The 20,634-nt window shown below is 37.4% G+C and overlaps 1 protein-coding gene across 2 annotated transcripts in view; it reads left to right on the plus strand.

Moving 5' to 3' along the window:
- Window positions 1-11,151: 11,151 nt before the first annotated feature.
- Window positions 11,152-20,634, plus strand: part of LOC117218209 (pyrokinin-1 receptor) — a 45,009-nt gene continuing 35,526 nt past the window's right edge. The window contains exon 1 of one of the 2 annotated variants that reach the window (XM_076520540.1): window positions 11,152-12,463. In XM_076520540.1, the coding sequence (XP_076376655.1) occupies window positions 11,620-12,463 (844 nt within the window). In that variant the 5' untranslated portion in view covers window positions 11,152-11,619. The remainder of the gene's footprint in view (window positions 12,464-20,634) is intronic. The other variant, XM_033466432.2, reaches the window with a different exon arrangement.

Genomic DNA, 20,634 nt, shown 5'->3' on the forward strand with positions numbered 1-20,634 from the left:
GTTGGCGATCTTATGGCGAACCAGTTTGCTCGACACAGAATAATAACGAGTGATCGCAATTCACGGTCGACCGGAATTTTTGCCGAAGTACTAACGCTCTTGCCGCCGGGTAAATTGAATCCAGAAGTTAACGTGGACCGCGTTCCATAAGGAATGTGGTCGCGGATGCATTCGCGAAGGCCCAGTTGAACGCACATCCGGTTTCTGTCGAAAGAGCGAGTCCCACGGTGACCGATACCACGTCGCCGATTATTGGAAGTCGTTAGCATTCACCGGGACTCTGCGAAACCCCTAATTGAGCGGCTTCGGCCACCAATCGGCCGAATTCATCGACGCTTTAAACGACCAATACGATAAACGTCGTGGATCGCAAAAAGAACGGCCAAGTTATGTGCATGCGCAACCTTAGCGAACCAAGACAAGTTGGCAAATCCGATATTTTACTCGCTTATCTGTAATTGGGAAAGGTCGGGGACTTTAATGCGGAATTTTAACCGTACGAGTGCCGATATTCCGATGCCATCGTTATGCGTTCAGCGCAGAGCTGGATAAAATAATAATAAATTGATATTCTGTTTTGGATCATGCTTGTATTTTTGAAAATAAAATATTTTATTTGTTCGAGAGAACGTACTTTTAAAGATAAAATATTTGGTTCGTTGAAACAAATTTTTAAAGTAATATTTCGGATAGTACTTTATATTTGAAAACACAGAAAATATTTGTGCCGCATAGCTTGGAATACTTTTTATTTATATTTTTTATTTATTATTTTGATTGTCTAAAATGAACGAAGTACGTCTCCTTTTCATTATAAAAATATGTAAAAGATGCACTTTGTTACATGCGAATAGCTGTATTTAGAAAAAATAAATTTCATTGCAAACATGATTTTTTATGTTCACAATTCTGTGTACAATAAACTCAGTTTGTAAACAAAAATGAACAATTTGAGAAGAGGAGATACGATTATAGTAAATTCTCTCTAATTGTACCTCAACTTGCAAACAAAAATGGACAATTTGGGAAGAGGAGATACGATTATAGTAAATTCTCTCTAATTGTCCCTCAGCTTGCAAACAAAAATGAACAATTTGAGAAGAGGAGATACGATTATAGTAAATTCTCTCTAATTGTACCTCAACTTGCAAACAAAAATGAACAATTTGGGAAGAAGAGATACGATTACAGTAAATTCTCTCCAATTGTCCCTCAGCTTGCAAACAAAAATGAACAATTTGGTAAGAGGAGATACGATTATAGTAAATTCTCTCCAATTGTTCTTGCTATGAATAGTCGCCGATTGTCAACAACTATAAAAACTCGAATAATCGTATCTCCTCTTCCCAAATCGTCCACTTTTGTTTACAAGCTGTGGGACAATTTCACGACTCTAAGCTCTCTAGATTTTCAAGACACCATCGATTTCCCATCTAAATGCTGACGACCTTGAGCCGGCCTCGAGATATCTGCTCCGCCGAGCTCGTGTTTAAACGTTTTCTCCATCTGGTTCTTTTGATCGCCGTGCGGCCCATTCTTCCGGTTCGACACAGCATTTAACAACAGGCGGGTTCAAAGCGGGATGAGAAAGATGGCGGTCGAAAGCTACCGGAAGTCGGAGTGTACCGTCGGTTGTACCGACTTATTTGAACGCAGGGACCCGCTGGCAAATGATTCGGCAAAGAGAATGGTCGGGCGAAACTGCGAGCACAGAGTTCCCGAGGAGTCGCATTGTCACCGCGATGTGAAACGACGCGGACCGAATTCGACACTTCTGAACAGGAGCTCGCAGAAAGCGAGGCATCCTCTTCAGCTTCCTCTACGGCTTCCTCTTCAGCTCTCTCTTTGGCGAAAAGGTACGGGAGCATTGGGGAGCCCGCTATTTTCATTTTCGCGAAATGAACCGAGAACTCGGCTGAAGACGTCTCTTTCAGAAGCCTGTTCGCGTGCACAGGGTCAGTGGGTCGAACGATGAACTGTAAATGCGGTTAGATGATTCGCCTGAATTCGATCTGTTCGATTCGAGAACATTATGCTTTGATATTGTGGATCAGAGATGCGTTTACACTCGCGCACGAAAGTATAACTTTGACTAACTGTTCTGTCCGATAGTGTCACTTCAAGTTTCAATCCATATGCACACGTTGATTTGAGACATATATGACTATCTCTCTTTATCATTGCATTTACACACATGTACTCTCCTAAATAAACTGAAACAAAGATGTCTCATGTCATTATTAAGCGAGACGCGATCGTGAAAACATGGCTACCGATGATAATGCCAGACCACATGCTGCTTCGGCGACTCGTCAGAAAATCGCAGAGCTAGGCTGGGAAATTCTGTTGCATCCACCATACTCCCCAGACCTAGCACCCTCCGATTATCACTTGTTTCCCTCTTTGCAAAACTTTTTACAGGAAAAAAAATTCAAAACCGAAGCTGATGTCAACCAAGCACTAGTTGAGTTCTTCGCTTCTAAAAATAAATCATTTTTTAAAAATGGCATTTACAAGTTGCCATCACGCTGGCAAAAAGTCATAAGTAACGATGGAAAGTATATTCTACAATAAATAGTATTAAATGTATGATATTGTGTTATATTTCAATTCAAAAACGGACAGAACTTTCCGGTAGACCTAATACTTACCAATGAATTATTTGAAGGAACTGTTTACATTACAAATGTTTACATTATTATTATTTTGTATGCGTACGTATTTAGTCATTTCCGCAGTTATAGGCCTAGAAATGGACTTTGTTTGTATAGATTTTATTGCACTGAATTGAAACAGCTACAGTAGGGTATTTATCCTGAAAATTCGAAAAAATTATGTCACTTAACCCGAGAAAGATAACCTACGTCGCAGAGGCGCCTGCGAAGACTGTTGATTTTTGTTAATTTTTCATAGAGGTCTAGTGATTTAAGTTTAAAATTACTTAAAATATACAAAAATATAATATAAATGCATTTTATTTTTACAATAATGCCAAACCTTTAAAATGACTAGATTAACTTAAATAAATATCCATTGTTAGTATAAAATTGACGCCTTAGAAAAGCATGCGCCTCTGAAGCGTATGGTTATCTTTTACGTACGTTGTCATATGGTTATCTTTCTAGGGTTAATGAAGATAATTATACAGTCACACCCTGTATAAGTTACAATATAAATGGAATTCAATTGGAAAATTGTTGAACATTAAATTATAACGAAACGGTTGCTTTGGGCTATATAGTTCCTTTTGCATGTTTGCTCCTCTCGATAAGTACGATTAGGATGCAATCATAAAAAAATTTCACAGATCTTTATCAATCAAAAGGTGTAGAATACGTCTACGATAGCCATGACATCACCTTTTTTCACACCCTGTATAAAGTAAAAGATCAAACTCGATTTTCTCGTAAACTAAGTCCCAAACAAAAAATAGTTATTCTATATTTTGTTCATGTTTATTCGTGAGGAATCACCTGGTGTCCGTTTGTACATACCTTCCAGGCACATCGTGTATATTTCAACAAGGTAAAAAGATTTGGAAAGGAAAGATTCCTGTTCTTCAATGACCAGCTTGTTCGCCCGACTTAAATAACAATAGAAAAATGTTGATCGATACCATCGCAAGCAGTTCACGCAGAACGAAAACAATTTGGTAACATAAATGAATTTCAAACACGCGTTGCAGAAGAATGGAACAATTTATTTCTGTACAGATCGTAATAGAAAACAAAAAATGTGTTCCACTCATTATTAAAAACACACATAAGTGCATTCTGTTCATACTTGTGTACTTACTACTTACATTATGCGAGATATATACCTATATATATATTTTTCAAATATGCTATCATTTTGTCTGTATCGGTAATTAACCGTACATGAAACCTAGATAAATTTATTTATCTGCATAATGTGCACTTCAAAATGTTTACTTTATCACAATTATTCGGCCGAGTCATAAATAACTTCCGTTTCTTTATCAGACATTTATCTTGCTTGTTTTATTTATTGTTTTATTTTATACGTATATTTCGAACCCTCATCTATATTCGGTGAAAGCAAAAACTCGTTTGTCCTGGTGACTCATAGCGGGTAGATAAGAACAATGTGATTCTACCTAGCTGCATCGGAAGTTATTTGCGACTCGACCTAATATTTCGCAAGAAATTTAAAGATAGCACGCGCACGTGCTATTTTCTTGGCTGGGAGTGTATGATCATCCAAAGTGGGATCTAGGCATTAGATGCTCTTGAGCTGGAGTTTCTGCCTACGCGCGCCACGTTAACTTCGATATTTTACCGCGCACAGTAACCAGCTCGACTGTTAAAGTATAACAATACAGGTGTATATGTTACCGTGAATGACCGAAATTGGAGAATGTCGACTTTCACCGGTGAATGTCAACAGATACCAAACACGTCGATGAAAGATCGAATATTTCATTGCATTGTTGTACATTCGGACCCTCTCCGGTGTGTGTCAACAATCACAGATATGCTCTGGTGGAGGTCCAAAACCTGTCATTGCAAAAGGAAGTGTTCCACAAATAAATGCAGTTGTAAAAGCAAGGGACTCTTGTGCAATTCAAAGCGTCATAATATTGGGTTGGCAACTAAGTAATTGCCGATTTCAGTTATAGATGTCTCTCACTCCCATTTTTACGATATCCGTAAATGTTATATTATAAAATTATTATTATTATTATTATGTTATTTTTTATTATCCGTGAACGTTAGCAACTGGACAAATTGAATGCAGCGGTCAAGGAAAAGCGACCAGAATTGGTCAATCGTAAAGGTGTCATTTTTCAGCAGGACAATGCTAGGCCGCACACGTCTTTGTCCACTCGGCAAAAATTGATGGATATCGGTTGGGAATTGATGTTACACCCACCATATAGCCCTGATCTCGCGCCATCGGATTACCACTTATTTCGATCCCTGGACAACTCCCTTCGTGGTAAAACTTTTAACGATGATGACGCTGTAAAATCTCACTTAACTCGGTTTTTGGCCGAAAAGGATCAGACTTTCTACGAGCGTGGAATTTTCAAGTTGTCAGAGAGATTGCAAAAGGTCGTCGAACAAAATGGAAAATACATTACAGATTAAACTTCGTTCCAAGTAAAAGAAAATTTTTTATTTCATCGAACAAATCGGCAATTACTTAGTTGCCAACCCAATAGTTTAAGTTGTTGCAATAAATAAGATTTGAATCACACAAGTAAGTAATTTTGTTATTACTATTATTTTCTTTTCTCATGTAGAATGTACCGTGTATTTTAAATTCTTGGTCATTCCTTTCAGAAAGAGAGGCGAAAAAGTTACGTCACCCTTGTGGCGTTTTATAGCGACTGAATTACGGAGAAGAAAATATAAATCTCCAACATGTTCAACATTCACCATTAGTGCATGGTGAATGTCAACATTTACTGGTGTAAGTCAGAAATAAGGGTATTTAGCAAATATTTCGGACATACACCAAGCGACTATGTGAATGTTGACATTCACCGGTGAAAGTCGACATTCTCCAGATTTCGGTGTTTCACTGTAACATATAGAAGACGCTATAATAATAAAAGTTGTAGAAACAGTCGAGTCCTTTGTAACGTAAACATTCTTTCACGGTTCCAGAGAATGGGCAAGGATCGTTATTTTCCAGGCATCTATCAAGACACATAGGATTCACGCGCGCTGTAATTTGAAACCAAAGCTACACGGTTCGGTGTCTGGCTATGTTTGAATACTAGTTTAACGATTTCTCCAATCCTTCGACCCTCGGGAGGATTCACTTCGGGATCAAGACACATCACAGGGCAACGTTTAATCTGTTGGATTACTCGGCGCGATATCGCGGCAGTCGAATTTGAAGCGGGGCAATCAATAGCAGCGAACAGAAAGTAGACGACCGGTTCATGTATCGCTTGTTTTTATCAGAATCTCGTTCATCGGATCCGCCCGGATGCATAATCGTACGAGTTATGACTGCAGGCGAAAATTGGGCCGAGTCAACGACCTCCAAGGTCAACGCTGGACCTCGACTCCACTCGCCCATTCATTGTTTCTCAGGTCTTTATTTAATCCTTTGTACTTAATTATTGTTGATTTATTATTTTCTTTCGTTTGGTGTTGCGTTCATTCATTTCTACCGTGTTTTTTGTTTGTTAATCTTATACTTATTTTATCTGCTTTTTGGATATTTGTTATTTTTTACTTTGACTCGATACCATCTGAAATATTTCTGCCAATTAATTTCCCTATTTCGCACGGCTTTACAACTTGTTATTTTATTATTTCATCTTGTATTGTACTTCACTTTATTTTCAATTTATTTTCCTGTTTTATTTTCACCCATTTTTATAATGCTAATATATATGCTAATATATATATAATAAATATATATATAATATATCACCCATTTTTATAAAATGCTTATATATATATATATATATAAAATGTAATATAATATATACATATATATACAGTTATTTACTTTTGTCCCTTTGTAGTTTGTAGATATTTTTGCTTCAACTTAATTTGCGTTTGCACCGACTGTTAATATTTATTTTAAATGTTCTTCAAATAATCTATGTACTATGGGGATAAATATTAAAGAAGGATGAAACATGTAATTATGTTGCTATATTGAATAAACGTCATTGATATACATTTTCATCATCTGTCCACTTACTTTTGTATAGATGTATATGTAATGCTATGAATACTATAATGCAAATTAATAACAACTATTATTTATTGCGTTGTTTAGAAAATGTTTTTTATTAGCTACACGTTGTGTTAAAAGATATACAATAATCCTCTGCAAAACAACTGGCATTAAACGTTTTTGTCTTGAACACAGTGCTTTTGCTAAAAATATTCCATAAAAGTTTTCTGAGTCCTGACAGATTTTCAAATCCGATAATACACTTTCAAATTGACTACAAATCGTGCAGATGTTACTTATTCGCTCATTGGAGAGATCCTTAGAATAATCCAAAGGCAAACAAATGTCGACATCAATCTCTAACACGTATGTATAATTACTAGGCTATGGATTTTATGCAAATGCGACAATGATGAGCAGATCAAATGCAAATTATAGAAGTATTTAAAGAATTTATAAATAGCTTATATTACTGAACAATATATTTCCCTTTCAGGGGAGGAATATTTATTGTCGCATATTGTGCTTAATCTTAAGCACATTCAACTTTAATTACTTCCGTTTGCTTATTCTACTCTTATTAACTGAAATATAATACAAATTTCTCTTTCTTGCACAATAACCGAGAAGGTAAACTGTTTCGCATTTATTTTATAATATTTTCTCTTCTCTTCTCTCTGCCTTTATCACCTGTTCTATATTTGTCCACTCTCGCGTATCTTCCCTCGTTGCATCGCAAACATTCATTAAATGTAGGTAACGCTGTTATCATCCTTATCTATCGCACATTCTACACCCTTTTCCTCATTTTTCATCCAACACCTACATGTCCCTATATCTCGCTATTATTCCAAGTCTGTTTGTCTTCCCTTTTCCTTGAAACTGGACACCGTTGTATCATTTCCGATTGATCGAAACCATTAACGTTCACTGATGGACGAAACAATAAGGCACCGCCGTACACATAAGAAATTTCCTATACAGGGTGATCGAAAAGTCACTCGCAATTGGGAACTAAGAGGTTCCTACGGTCATTTCAAGTAACTTTTTCCTTAGCACAAACGCAATCCGCGGCTTTGTTTACGAGTTATTAACGGAAAACACTGAACAATGAGGGGCGATCGGATTGACGTAACCTTATCGATAACCATCATTGATGATGGCAATCAAATTTCAGTGGCCCGTAACAGTTATCAAGAAAAGAAATTTTGTTTCAGTCACTCATAACAGTTATCGACGAGGGAGATATTCAGAACAACCTCGATTTCAATGACGTTGCAATATGTTGTCGAGGTCATCATTTGAAGCAACTTTTTCCTTTACAAAAATGTTCTCCGAGGCACCGTTAACGAGTTATTAACGAAAAACAGTGACCAATGAGAGGCGAGCTCGGCTGGCGCGAAGCGACCGAGCCAATGAGCGGACTTGGGCTTCGTACACTGGTTGGCTGGGCCGCCTCGCGTCAGCTGTACTCGATTCTTATTGGTCACTGTTTTTCGTTAATAACTCGTTAACGGTGCCTCGGAGAAAATTTTTGTAAAGGAAGAAGTTGCTTCAAATAATCCGAGGAACCCGCCATTTCCGGATTACGAGACATTTTTGGGACACCCTGTATATTATCACAGCTTGCTCTTAGTTTCCGAGATATTCACAAAAATACAATATACAGGGTGTCCCAAAAGTTACTCAAAATCGGGAAATGAGGGCTTCCTGAGGTCATTTGAAGTAACATTTTCCTTAGCGCAAATGCAATCCGAGGCTTTGTTTACGAGTTATTAACGAAAAACGCTGACCAATGAGAGACGAGATCAGCCGGCGCGGGTGGCCCAGCCAACGAGCGCGCGAAGTCCAGTCCCGCTCATTGGCTCGGCTGTCTCGCGTCAGCTGATCTCGCCTCTCATTGGTCACTGTTTTTTGTTAATAACTCGTAAACGAAGTCGCGGAGGAAAAAGTTACTTGAAATGACCTCAGGAACTCCTCATTTCCCGATTTCGAGTGACTTTCGGGACACGCTGTATTGGTTTGGCAAGAAAGTAATTTCAATTTTGTAATGTGAAATAAAACTCATTTTTTTGTATTCAAGGAATAAAGTTTAATCAATTATATGTTTTCCATTCTGTTCAATGACTTTTTGCTATATTTCATTTAACTGCGCGCTGAATTCCTGCGCTCATAAAAATTTTAATTCTTGCCAGCAAAACCGAGGTTATTATTAAGGCTGTCATCATTTGTGAAAGTTTTGCCACTCAAAGAGTTTTGCAAATTTCGAAATAAATGGCAATCGGATGGTGCCAAGTCAAGGCTGTATGGGAGACGCAACATCACCTCCCAATCAAGCTCCAATAATTACCCACACCTTTAGTTACTAAAGATGTGTGAGGCTTTGCATGTATTATGATGTGACACAAATGACCATGACCATAAATCGCACTTGGTTCAATTTTTTTTTAGTAAGGACCAAAATTTTTATGAGCTTGGAATTATGAAACTGCAAGAATGATGGCAAAAGGTCATTGAACGAAATGGAAAATATATAATTCATTAATGTTTATTCCTTGCCTAAAAAAATAAGTTTTACTTCACACTACAAAACCGAGGTTACTTTCTTGCCAACCTAATATATTTAATAAAATCTTAAAGTTACCAGCACACAATAAAGTATGGGCTGTTTGTGCAAAAACTTTTGCGCGTAGGGGTTCTTAAAAAGGGGGTGTCTTATTTTCAAGGAAAAATTAAAGCTTCAACTATTAAGTTTTTTTATTAAGTTTCAACTATCTTTAGTTTTTTGGCGTATCACGAGCAATTAAGAAAATGACTATTTTTAGTCATCCGGCATATCACGAACGGTCAAGAAAACGACTATTTTTAGTCATGCGGGCGGTAATGTGTTATGAATAAACTACGTTATAAGCGAGAGACTTCTTCTCAAGGCCATTTGATAATGCAAACAAACAAAACTCTGAGCACCGTGGTCTTTGATGTTCAATGTTTTGAAATTTCAAGTGGAGACTGCACTTAAAGTAATTTATTGGTGTGCAGTTTTATTCGAGTCTATTGCATATAAAAATGATTTGTTAATAGTTAGTTTATAAATGCTGAAGTACTTTTTAATTACAAAATCGAATTATGAGACGAGAAAAGGTGTTAAGCGAGGACGAGAATATTAAAGTACCGGATTTAATGTGCAATGTGGAGAAAATTAAATATAAATTGCAAAAAAACTAAAAAGAAGTCGGTGCGTTATATAATATTTTTTACAAAACCGCGAAAAATATGAGAAAATGTGATCGAAGGAAAGACCCGTAGTCCCTTCTTCAAGAGAAATAAACGTTAATTTTAAGAAAAGCATCGAACTCCGAATTCACGCCTTAACAAATTGCAGTAGATCGTGGCGTTCACGTATCTATTAACTCTTTAACGACCGCACCAAACACCTAAAGAATTTCACATAAGATTACAGTATTTTATTCAATGAAATTAAAACAGCAAAACAAAGTTATATGACGACGATTACTTTTTCAACATTCTTACCTGTTGCGAATTTTAATAAAAATAAAAAAATCATAACGGATCAACGTAAAAAATTAATTTTCAGAAATTAAATTTTAAATAATTCTGTTATCTACGTAGTAAAAGTGTACATAGTAATCTTGATCGGCTAATATGTATTCTAACGTATTCTAATGTATTCTAAATCCTTCATCTAAAATCTTCTCTACACCCGTTACATATAAGTAACTAATTTTCGACGAATTCCAAGTTTTCATCAAAATTACAATTCTCCCTTCGCACCACAATGTTGAATATCTTTCTGAGAGTCATTACCTTCTGATGTTTCTACGGATCATATTTAAAGCTCTAGCATCGGGTATAATTTTGCATTCGCACTAAAGAAACGTAATCGTCGATTACAAAATATGATTTCATTTATGAAATGAAAATTCACGGGATATTCCGTGGCTAATTTCTACACTGTTATAAAGTAGAAACCTTCCCCTTCATAATAAATACAACATAATTGCCGGAACGCGCCCTAAAGCAGATCAAATTCCTTCCATCAGAAAAAATATTGGATTTCAAGTGAATGGAAAAGTTACCTTCCTTAAATCACTTCCATCGCATTTCACACAGCTATCTGCTTCCGAACACTATCGTTTGGTTTCCTTCAAATATTCCCCATACAAAAAAACGTATCGGTCTCCGTGCTCGACTAGCGCAAAAGACGCCGCAAAAGGCGCGCACACCACGACAGAAGGCACGAAAACAAATGTCCGCGTGGAAGGAAAAAACGGCAGGAAAATATATTTGCTATTTATTATCCGCCCACCTGTCTTTTCCCGGTAACAACTACTAATCTCAACCAACGACGAGTTCGACAAAATCGACTTATGGCCGGCTAAATCCGGCGAACACCCCACTGAGCGTGGACCGGGAAGTTGCGCCGACCAAAAGGATCACTCCGACGACGACGACGCCGGAGGACACCGCCAGCGTTGGTAGTTTGCGCAGAATCGCCGGTGACCGGCGTCTTGGTACGCGTCGGTCGCGCGCCGACAGTCGTGAATCGCGCGGCGCCGGTGTCGGTTCGCCGTTTTCGTAATTCTCGGTTTCGCAGTTCTTCATTCCCCCCTCGAAAACCTTGTAATCGGTAGGCCCGGGACTCCTGCGGCGACCGAGCTAGTGAAGTGAAGAAAAAGAGGACCAGGCCAGCCAGCGAGGAGCCAAGAACACTCGCGGAACGAAAACTGACCAGTTTCCGTGTGCGACCCTTAAATGGCCCGGGCATGTTCGCCGGTCCTTCCCGGATTCTTTCAATTCAGCCTGGACCAGCCGCCAATGATGTAACCGGTCGGGGAGGCTAGCTGGAAGCAGTTGGTTGTTCGGCCTGCGAAAAGATGCGCTCTGCTCGGGAGGGTGTCTTCTGATGGGGTATCGGAGCGATCAGTGATCAGCATGGACGAGTCAGCGACGACGTCCTCTAGCAGCGGCTACCCCGGGGCCCAGGACTACCTGCAGGACTATGGCTGGTGGTACAACGGCACTGGCTCCCAGGACGACGACTTCTCGAAGGGCGCCCCTAATCAGCTGAACAGCCAGGTGAGGAGGGACCCGCTCTACATCGTGGTGCCCGTGATCCTGATCTACGTGACCATCTTCGTGACCGGCACCATCGGGAACATCAGCACGTGCATCGTGATCGCACGCAACAAGTTGATGCACACGGCGACCAACTACTACCTGTTCAGTCTGGCGGTGTCGGACCTGTTGCTGCTGGTCTCTGGCCTGCCGCCGGAGATCTACATGGTCTGGTGCAAGTATCCGTACATATTCGGCGAGGTGTTCTGCATTTTACGGGGCCTGGCGGGCGAGACGTCCGCGAACGCGTCGGTGTTGACCATCACCGCGTTCACCGTCGAGAGGTACGTGGCAATTTGCCACCCTTTCTTCGCGCAGACCATGTCCAAGCTCTCCAGGGCGGTCAAGCTGATCCTTGTCATCTGGCTGGTCGCTCTCTGCTTCGCCCTGCCCATGGCCCTGCAGTTCGGCGTCGTGCAGCTCGATCACGACCCTACCATCGTCAGCTGCACCATGAAGAAGGTCATTGTACAGCACTCGTTCGAACTTTCCACGTTCCTGTTCTTCGTCGTGCCCATGAGCCTTATCACCGTGCTCTATGTGCTGATCGGGCTGAAGCTGAGGAAATCGAACATGATGAAGAGGAGCCACGGCAGTGGAGAGGGCGGCAGCTGCAGGAGCAACCCTGGAAAATCGTCTAGGAGGGTGCTGAAAATGCTCGGTGAGTGCTGGGAATGGTGCTTCATGTTCGAAAATGTTCGTTTCTGTGCAATGTTATTTAACGCGTTGAGCGCCGCGTCGACCACATACCGGTGACACTAATTTTTGATCAATTTCTAGAATTCATTTTCATTGTAATATATTCGAACAATCACAATTTAATTAGGATGTCTCGGATACGGAAGCGTTCTAATGTCGTCCGCTATGATCAATTTTAACTTTCTAGTTTCGGTTTCATTGATTAAATTGTTTCGACGTTTGGGAATTTTAGGGGTTGTTTTTCGCCGCTTGACGTGTTAAAGTGTTATTTCTCGCGGTGTCATTTAGGAGAGCCGTGTCATGATCGAATTTTTAGATTGTCATTAGTACCGTCGTATATTTATCGATCTTTAGGAAGCATAGCTGCTTTTTATGGATGTTATGTTTTGTCGAATAAAATGTTCTGTGTTCGCATTGCGTTAGTTGAAGATGAAATCAATTTCTAGGGCAACCTAGAGTTTTGATCGTCTTAAGAATTTTTTAAGGAGAAGATACATTGAATGTGTGTGCGAAGTGAATAAAGTAGAATGTAGCTAAAATAAAGTAAAATATAATGTATTAGTTTATACTGCACTGTGGAATATTCCTGACAACGTAGTTCAATTTTTGACGCTTTCTGTGCCACTGTGTCGCATAATCTAATAAAAAAATACTGTCTGGAAAGAATCACGAAATCTTCGTCCTAATGTTCACGTGAAATAGTGTCTTGACCAGAAAATAAACTCTCGGCAAATGACACATTTTTCTTTGGTCAATATAACATTCGAAAATATTTTATATAGACGTCGCAATGTTTTCTACTTCCTAAAAATATTTTTCTATATATTGGGTTGGCAACTAAGTAATTGCCGATTTCAGTTATAGATGTCTCTCACTCCCATTTTTATGATATCCGTAAATGTTATATTAAAAAATTATTATTATTATTATTATTATGTTATTTTTTATTATCCGTGAATGTTAGCAACTGGACAAATTGGATGCAGCGGTCAAGGAAAAGCGACCAGAATTGGTCAATCGTAAAGGTGTCATTTTCCAGCAGGATAATGCTAGGCCGCACACGTTTTTGTCCACTCGGCAAAAATTGATGGATATTGGTTGGGAATTGATGTTGCACCCACCATATAGCCCTGATCTCGCGCCATCGGATTACCACTTATTTCGATCCCTGGACAACTCCCTTCGTGGTAAAACTTTTAACGATGATGACGCTGTAAAATCTCACTTAACTCAGTTTTTGGCCGAAAAAGATCAGACTTTCTACGAGCGTGGAATTTTCAAGTTGTCAGAGAGATGGCAAAATGTCATCGAACGAAATGGAAAATACATTACAGATTAAACTTCATTCCAAGTAAAAAAAAATTTTGTATTTCATTGAACAAATCGGCAATTACTTAGTTGCCAACCCAATACATACACGCGTGTAGTTTTGTATACAGGGTGTTCATCGTAACGGTCGCCACGATTTTTGCGGCATTTAGGCCAATCTGACAAAAAAATGTTTCGAATAAGAGTTATTCAGTACTTCGATGGGAATAAAGCGCGTTAATAAAAATTGCGACAAACTTTTTTACTCAATAAAAAACTAAGGTCACCTTGACTTTTTTTAAATAGCACTATGTATTTTTTTAATTCCAAATGAGCCTGTGAGGCTCAAATAATCGTATCATCCCTTCTCTAGTTGTCCACTTTTTGTTTACAAGCTGAGGGACAATTGGAGGGAATTTACTGCACAGCTAAATAATTATCATAAATGAAAAGCTATAAAAGACTTTTAGTTTTGATGCTTTTATTTCAGTTACGTTCAAATATTTTTGAGAAATTCTCTGTAGCTTGATATCAAGCGACTTACGTCCGATCCTCATGGATTAGCTCAGAGTCAGTGTTTACATAGGAAAGACCGTGCCAACAGCATTTTACAATAAATCTTGGGCAAACTGATGCAAATGTCTCTTCGAACGTTATCCGAACATGACCGACGCGCACGTCACAACTACTTCACACGATGCTCCGCATCGCACTATTCGCCCCAGCCGAGCATTTAATTCCGCGCGATAAAGTATGCAAAACGCAGAGATCATCGAATGCATGCTAGAGTAAGTGTGTCAATTGCTGTGACCAATAATACTAGGTTTACGGAGCACAAAAAACAGCTGTTTTACATTGTTGTGGCAAGTGTTATTGTAACATTTGCCGTAAGTAACATGTAAATTGAATAAATAACTCACAAATGTATCTTTACGATGTGAATAGTGACCCGCCATTTTGACGGGTTCCCTAAATTTAGTGTTACAGCGACGTCCGAAGTTTTCGACGAATTAAATAGTTTCTTTTTCCTATATCGTACTTCTTACTAAATTTAAATTATCTGTCGATGTCTTCTATATAAGTACGAATTTTTTCCTAAGTGAAATATACAGGGTGTTCTCCGCCTAAACCAGGTCACCCAGTTATTTCCTCCAATAATGATACTACAAAAAAAGTTTCATATTGAATGTAACTGATATCAAAAGAAACGAATACGATGTTCAAAATAGCTTTCTCCGAGGTCATTTTTTCCGCATTGATGTTAATTTGCAGAATAAATGCAATTTTTTGTATTGCACCGTGTACAACCCCTGGCAAAAAGATTCCCATCGTATACACTAATATACAATTTACAACGAATATTGACTTTTTGGAGTTATAAAATGTGTCTTATGTTCAGGTAAGACGAACGGGGAACGTAGATGGAATCTAAGTAAAGTAAATAAATACAAGATATCTCAATCTCTCTTTCTCATTTATTATCAAGAAGAAACCACGGAGAAAACAAAATGTTATGCGAAAAAAGTTTCCGATCGGTACAAATGTCGGAAAAAGGTTTCCGATCATTGAGTTATTAATATTTTGTTACATTACACCACGTGCTCGTATGACACTTTTAATGCGTTGGGGCATTGACCTTGCTAAATTTTCACAATCCTTAGGCGAAATTCCTTTCCACGACAATTTTACCGCATGTCGAAGTTCCCCTTTAGTTCTCGGTTTCTCTCGTAAATCAATTTTTAAAATTCTGCCCACATGTTCTCGATTGGGATTCAAATCGGGATTGTTCGTAGGCAGCTTCAATGTTTTATTATGATATTGCTCTAAATAGACTTTGGCTAATTTGCTGCGGTGACAGCTAGCGTTGTCGTCTTGGAAAATGAGATCTGAAGAATCTTCGAGAAACACTTCTCTATGCTCGGAATTAAGAAATCTTTTAAAATATTAATATATGTTTCTGCGTTCACGTTCTGGTATACTACGCATAGTTTCTCACTCCCTTTTTTCGTCATATAACTCCACATCGTATAGGATTGCGGACGTTTTTGTTTATAATTCGTGCAATCTTCATTAAATATTTCGTTAGATCTCCGCCAAACCTTCGTCATTCCCTGATCCAAGACAAACACGATCCTCGTCACTAAATATTACTTTGCACTAGTACTCCACAGTCCAATTTACGTGTTCCTTACACTACTTAAAGCCTTTCTTCTTGTGTTCCTTCGTGAGTAATAGTTTTGTTTTTGTCTTCCGAAATGAGAAGCCTATTTCGTCCAATCAATTTTTGACAATCACAGACACCCGAGGTCCACTGTTCATTTATTCTGCCTCGCATTCTTAACAATTGCACACAATTTTCTATCGTCTTTTCTACTTGTTGCACGAGAACGACCACTTTTCTCACGCTTAAATACACACTGCCTATTTTATTATACTTCTTTCTTATATCACTTATCGTACTCTGTAACCGCATCTTATAATTTCCGCAACTGTTCTTCAACTATTACCTTTCTTGAGAAGTTCGATTACTCTCAACTTCAAATCGTTTGAGTACAACTTGCACGGTGGCATATTGCACACGTCCGTCTTACTTATCCACCGACTGAAATGTTTTGTATTTCAGACGCCTCAGCGGTAAAAGCGTTTGTTTATACCTTTTCACAGGCACGAGATGTGTTTACGCTTGCTTCCTCCGCCTGAGACGTTCATAGAGCTAGTTATTTGAACCATGATCGGAGACCTTTTTCCAACATTTGTACCGATCGGAAACTTTTTCACCACATAACATTTTGCTTTCTCTCTGGTTTCTTTTTTATAATAGATGAAACATTGTGTTATATTTTGTATTTATTTACTTTATTTAGGTGTCCCATCTACGTTCTCCATTCTGCTGCATAAAAGAACATTTTGTAACGCTAAAACGCGATTAATCTTTGTAAATTTTGTATAAGTGTATACGATCGGAAACTTTTTGGCAGGAATTGTAGCTGATATTAACCCTCTGAGGACGGACCCCGTGGAAGCTAAAGCTGAGTCATTTCTAACCCATGCCAAAATCAAGCATAAACAGATTTGAAAGTGTAATTGTTTTTTGCTTGAGTGATCCATGTTCGTCCTGCGGAGGTTAAAATACATTTGGACGTGAATAATGACTTGACCTTGAAATGATCTTTAACACCGATCATGATACCGAAGCGTGAGATTATTGTCTGTCGCTATCCCAAGATTTAGTTTCCGAAGGCAGTGCTCGATGATACGGTGTTAAAAGTCATTCGAGAGTGATAGTAAACGTTTTGTTTACATTTCACAGATTCGCGTTCGTCACCTTCGTCTCTAAATCTTGCGATACCGACAGGCAATAATCTCACGTTCCGTTTTCATGTTCGGAGTCGAAGGTCAATTCCAGGTCAAATCTTCATACACGTCCGAATGTATTTTATCGTCAGCTACGCGATGCAATAAAAGAAGTATGCGCTTATATGCAAATTAACATCGATGACCGTATGACAATTACATTTTGAAAAATCTGAAAAAATTATGTTATAATATTATAACAAATAATAATATATTATAACAAGAGGTAAAAGCTGTAAAAATAAAAGAATGGTCACTAAAGTGATATATATATAAAAATATATAAAAATATATATATAAATATATATATTAATATATATATAAATATATATATTTTTATATATATATATATATATATATATATCACTTTAGTGATAAAATATATATAAATATATATATATACATATATATAAAATCGGTAATTCCAATAGTTTTTGATTTTCTAAAAATTGGTTTTGCAATCGAAAAGTATGAAAAGATTCTCAAATGTGTATCTAAGGGGATAGAAGCCTCGTGATTTTTTTCATAATTTTCTGTTCAATAGAATAGGAGAAATGGAGCTAGAACCATAAATCGTGTTCAACCCTGTATCCGTCCCAATAATAATGATACCAAGCTGCCACGTAGGGGAAAAAGTTTTCTTTGGAGAACTTGTTTTGAACTTGTTTGGAGAGAATATGCCAAGTTCTCTCGATTCGACTTGGAAATACTTTTTCTCGCTTATTCGGTTGTTCAGTTACTAAATTATATGAATTTCTCAATTATATTATTGACTTCCTGTTATTTAGACGAGTTTTGCGAATACAATAGTTTATTCTCTTCTTTTGGAAAGCAAATCATTTTTGTATTTGTTTTCATCTTTTCTTGCAACGCGTTTCTTAAGTGTGTTGACAAGGTCATGGCAAAAGCACGCATCAAACCTTACGTGAGAAATTTAAAAAATAACTTTCCCCATTTTATGGGTCTTTTTTAAGAAGTTAGAGTTTTTAAAGAATACAATATCTTTTTAATTTAATAATGTTGTTTTTAAATATAAATAAAATTATGGTAAGGACGCGGTAACCAAGGGTGGCACAGTAATTGAGACACAGTACTAGATTAAATTATCGTCCACTTGGATAATTGTATCCCTTGGTTGACACTTGTTCATTAAACAAAACCGAGGAGTCTCACGGCTCCGGAACGGCATTCTGCGAAATTCGTGTCCTGAATTTTTGGATAAACAACGGTACTGATGTTAGTCGAATCCGCGACCTGGGAAACAATAATGTAGAAGTACCTATTATGGAACGCTCTTCACGTAGTATAAGATTATCCATCTAGTTTATTGCACTTAAACGAATTTATAAACAACATAATCAGCTTTGAAATATTTATATTCACTATGAATTAAATATAATACGAGTAAACTAGTAAACTACGAGCGTGTACCTATTATGGAATACTGTTTTCGTGCCACGTCCCCGTGTTGCATATTCAATGTCCTTATTTTGGAACGGCCATTTGAAATGTCCGTTCCAAAATGGAGACACTGAATATGAAACACGGATGCCAACTGTTCCATAAATTGGGACAATAAAAGAAATTTAAGTACAACATTTGTTCACAGTATGTTCCTGCTTAGAAAGACTCGTTTCCAAAAAAAACATTTGTTTTTTTCAGCTGATTGTTACGTTAACAATATTTGCGTGGGTGAGTTCATAAAAAATAATACTCAAAAATATAGGTAGAATTTGTATACTCTCTTTTATATACTCTATCTATTTTTTATTGTATTATTTGTTTTTCTATTGTTTCAAGTTGGAGTCACATAATTGAGGCGGTGTTTCATGATAGGTACTGCTATTTTAATCGGTGGCCAAAATACAATTTTTCAAGTCTTATATTCGAACAACATTTTGTTTTCTATGTAATTGACAGCTCCTTGGAACTTCGAAATACAGAATATCAACAACCCCATATAATTCTGTGATTAAATGCAGCTTTATAAATGCAAAAATTTGATATTAAGATTAAAACTACTTCTTTTAATTACTCGTTACAAAATATCAAAATGGATGTTCTTGCTATACTTGTATGCATATAGGCATTTACATTTCATCTATTTATGCGTGTCAACAACATTCTTTAGTCCATGCAGGTTTTCAACAATTCGAAGGCTTACAAAAGGCTTATAAAAGAATGTTTAAAAATGTTAATATAGGACGTTTCTTTCCAACGAAAGTTGGTCAGTATTCACTTTTCTACACATGCGAATGTAACAGCTTGTAAAACAAATTTGTATTCATAAAAAATAAAGAATTTTTAAATGTTAATACGTACAGTGGACCACAAAAGTGTTCGTACACCTTTTTAAACGCAATAAGTTTTTTAAAACTGAATTAAATGACTTGAATTTTTTTTGGATGATAGAGTTTTTTCTAATAAGCTTCTTCTAATTTTGCCATTACTTGGAATGAAAAGAAAAAATGAAAAACCCTCGTTTTTAATCTTTTTTTATCTGAGCCTGTAAGGAAAATTTTAAAAAATGCCTTTTGTAGATTTCGGTAACTTAAGCAGACTCGGATAAAAAAGTTAAAAAACGAAAATTAAAGAAAAAATCATTTTAGTCATCGTGTCTAGTAGACTAATTCTTCTATCACCTAAAAAAAAAAATTCGAGTCATTTGGTTCAGTTTTAAAATAGTTATACGAACTATTGTTGTCTTAAAATAGGTGTACGAACACTTTTGTAGGCCAGTGTACATATTTGTGACTTGATAACGTTCTAACTGATGTCGAGATTGATTCAATGATCTACTGTAGTGTAATCTTGAATCTTGAGACAACACTGAAATAATGTCAACCACACGAAACGAATTCTCAGACGTCTGTGATTTTCCTATTCCTCCATTCTTCGGTGACAATAATTCATCGCAAAGCAAAGTTTGCGACGCTACAAAAATATCCATGTAATTTGAAAGTCGCGCGTAGATCGCAGCTGTTTGGCTCGATGTTATCTAAGACCACTCATGGAGCTAATCAGATACATACATAAAATTAACGGCGTGTGGGAACGGAATGTTACTTCCTTCTTTTGTGACGTATCCGCTTTGGAACAGTGGGAACTTTCGGCCATTTTCCTGATAACGTCCTAAAACTTTTAGCACAGTCGAGCCGAAGAGCGACGAAACACTTTCTTGAAATTATAACTTAAACATTTGAAAATATGTACAACAAAAAAATAGGAGAGAAAAATGAACAAGATTCCACCTTGAAAATATAATATCGAAGCTGTTTTCTCATAACAACGTTTCGGTTTGTTGCGCGGAATGTTTTGAATATTATTTCTTAATATGCACATAAGGTAAACGTACCTGTTATGAAACATAGCCTCAATGCTGACCCCAACTTGAAACAGTGGAAACAGTAAACAGTGAAAAATAGATAGAGCATATGAAAGTGGATGTAAAAGTTCTAGATATTTATAAAT

This window comes from Megalopta genalis, chromosome 3 (assembly GCF_051020955.1).
Source record: "Megalopta genalis isolate 19385.01 chromosome 3, iyMegGena1_principal, whole genome shotgun sequence".
NCBI classification, from domain to species: domain Eukaryota; kingdom Metazoa; phylum Arthropoda; class Insecta; order Hymenoptera; family Halictidae; genus Megalopta; species Megalopta genalis.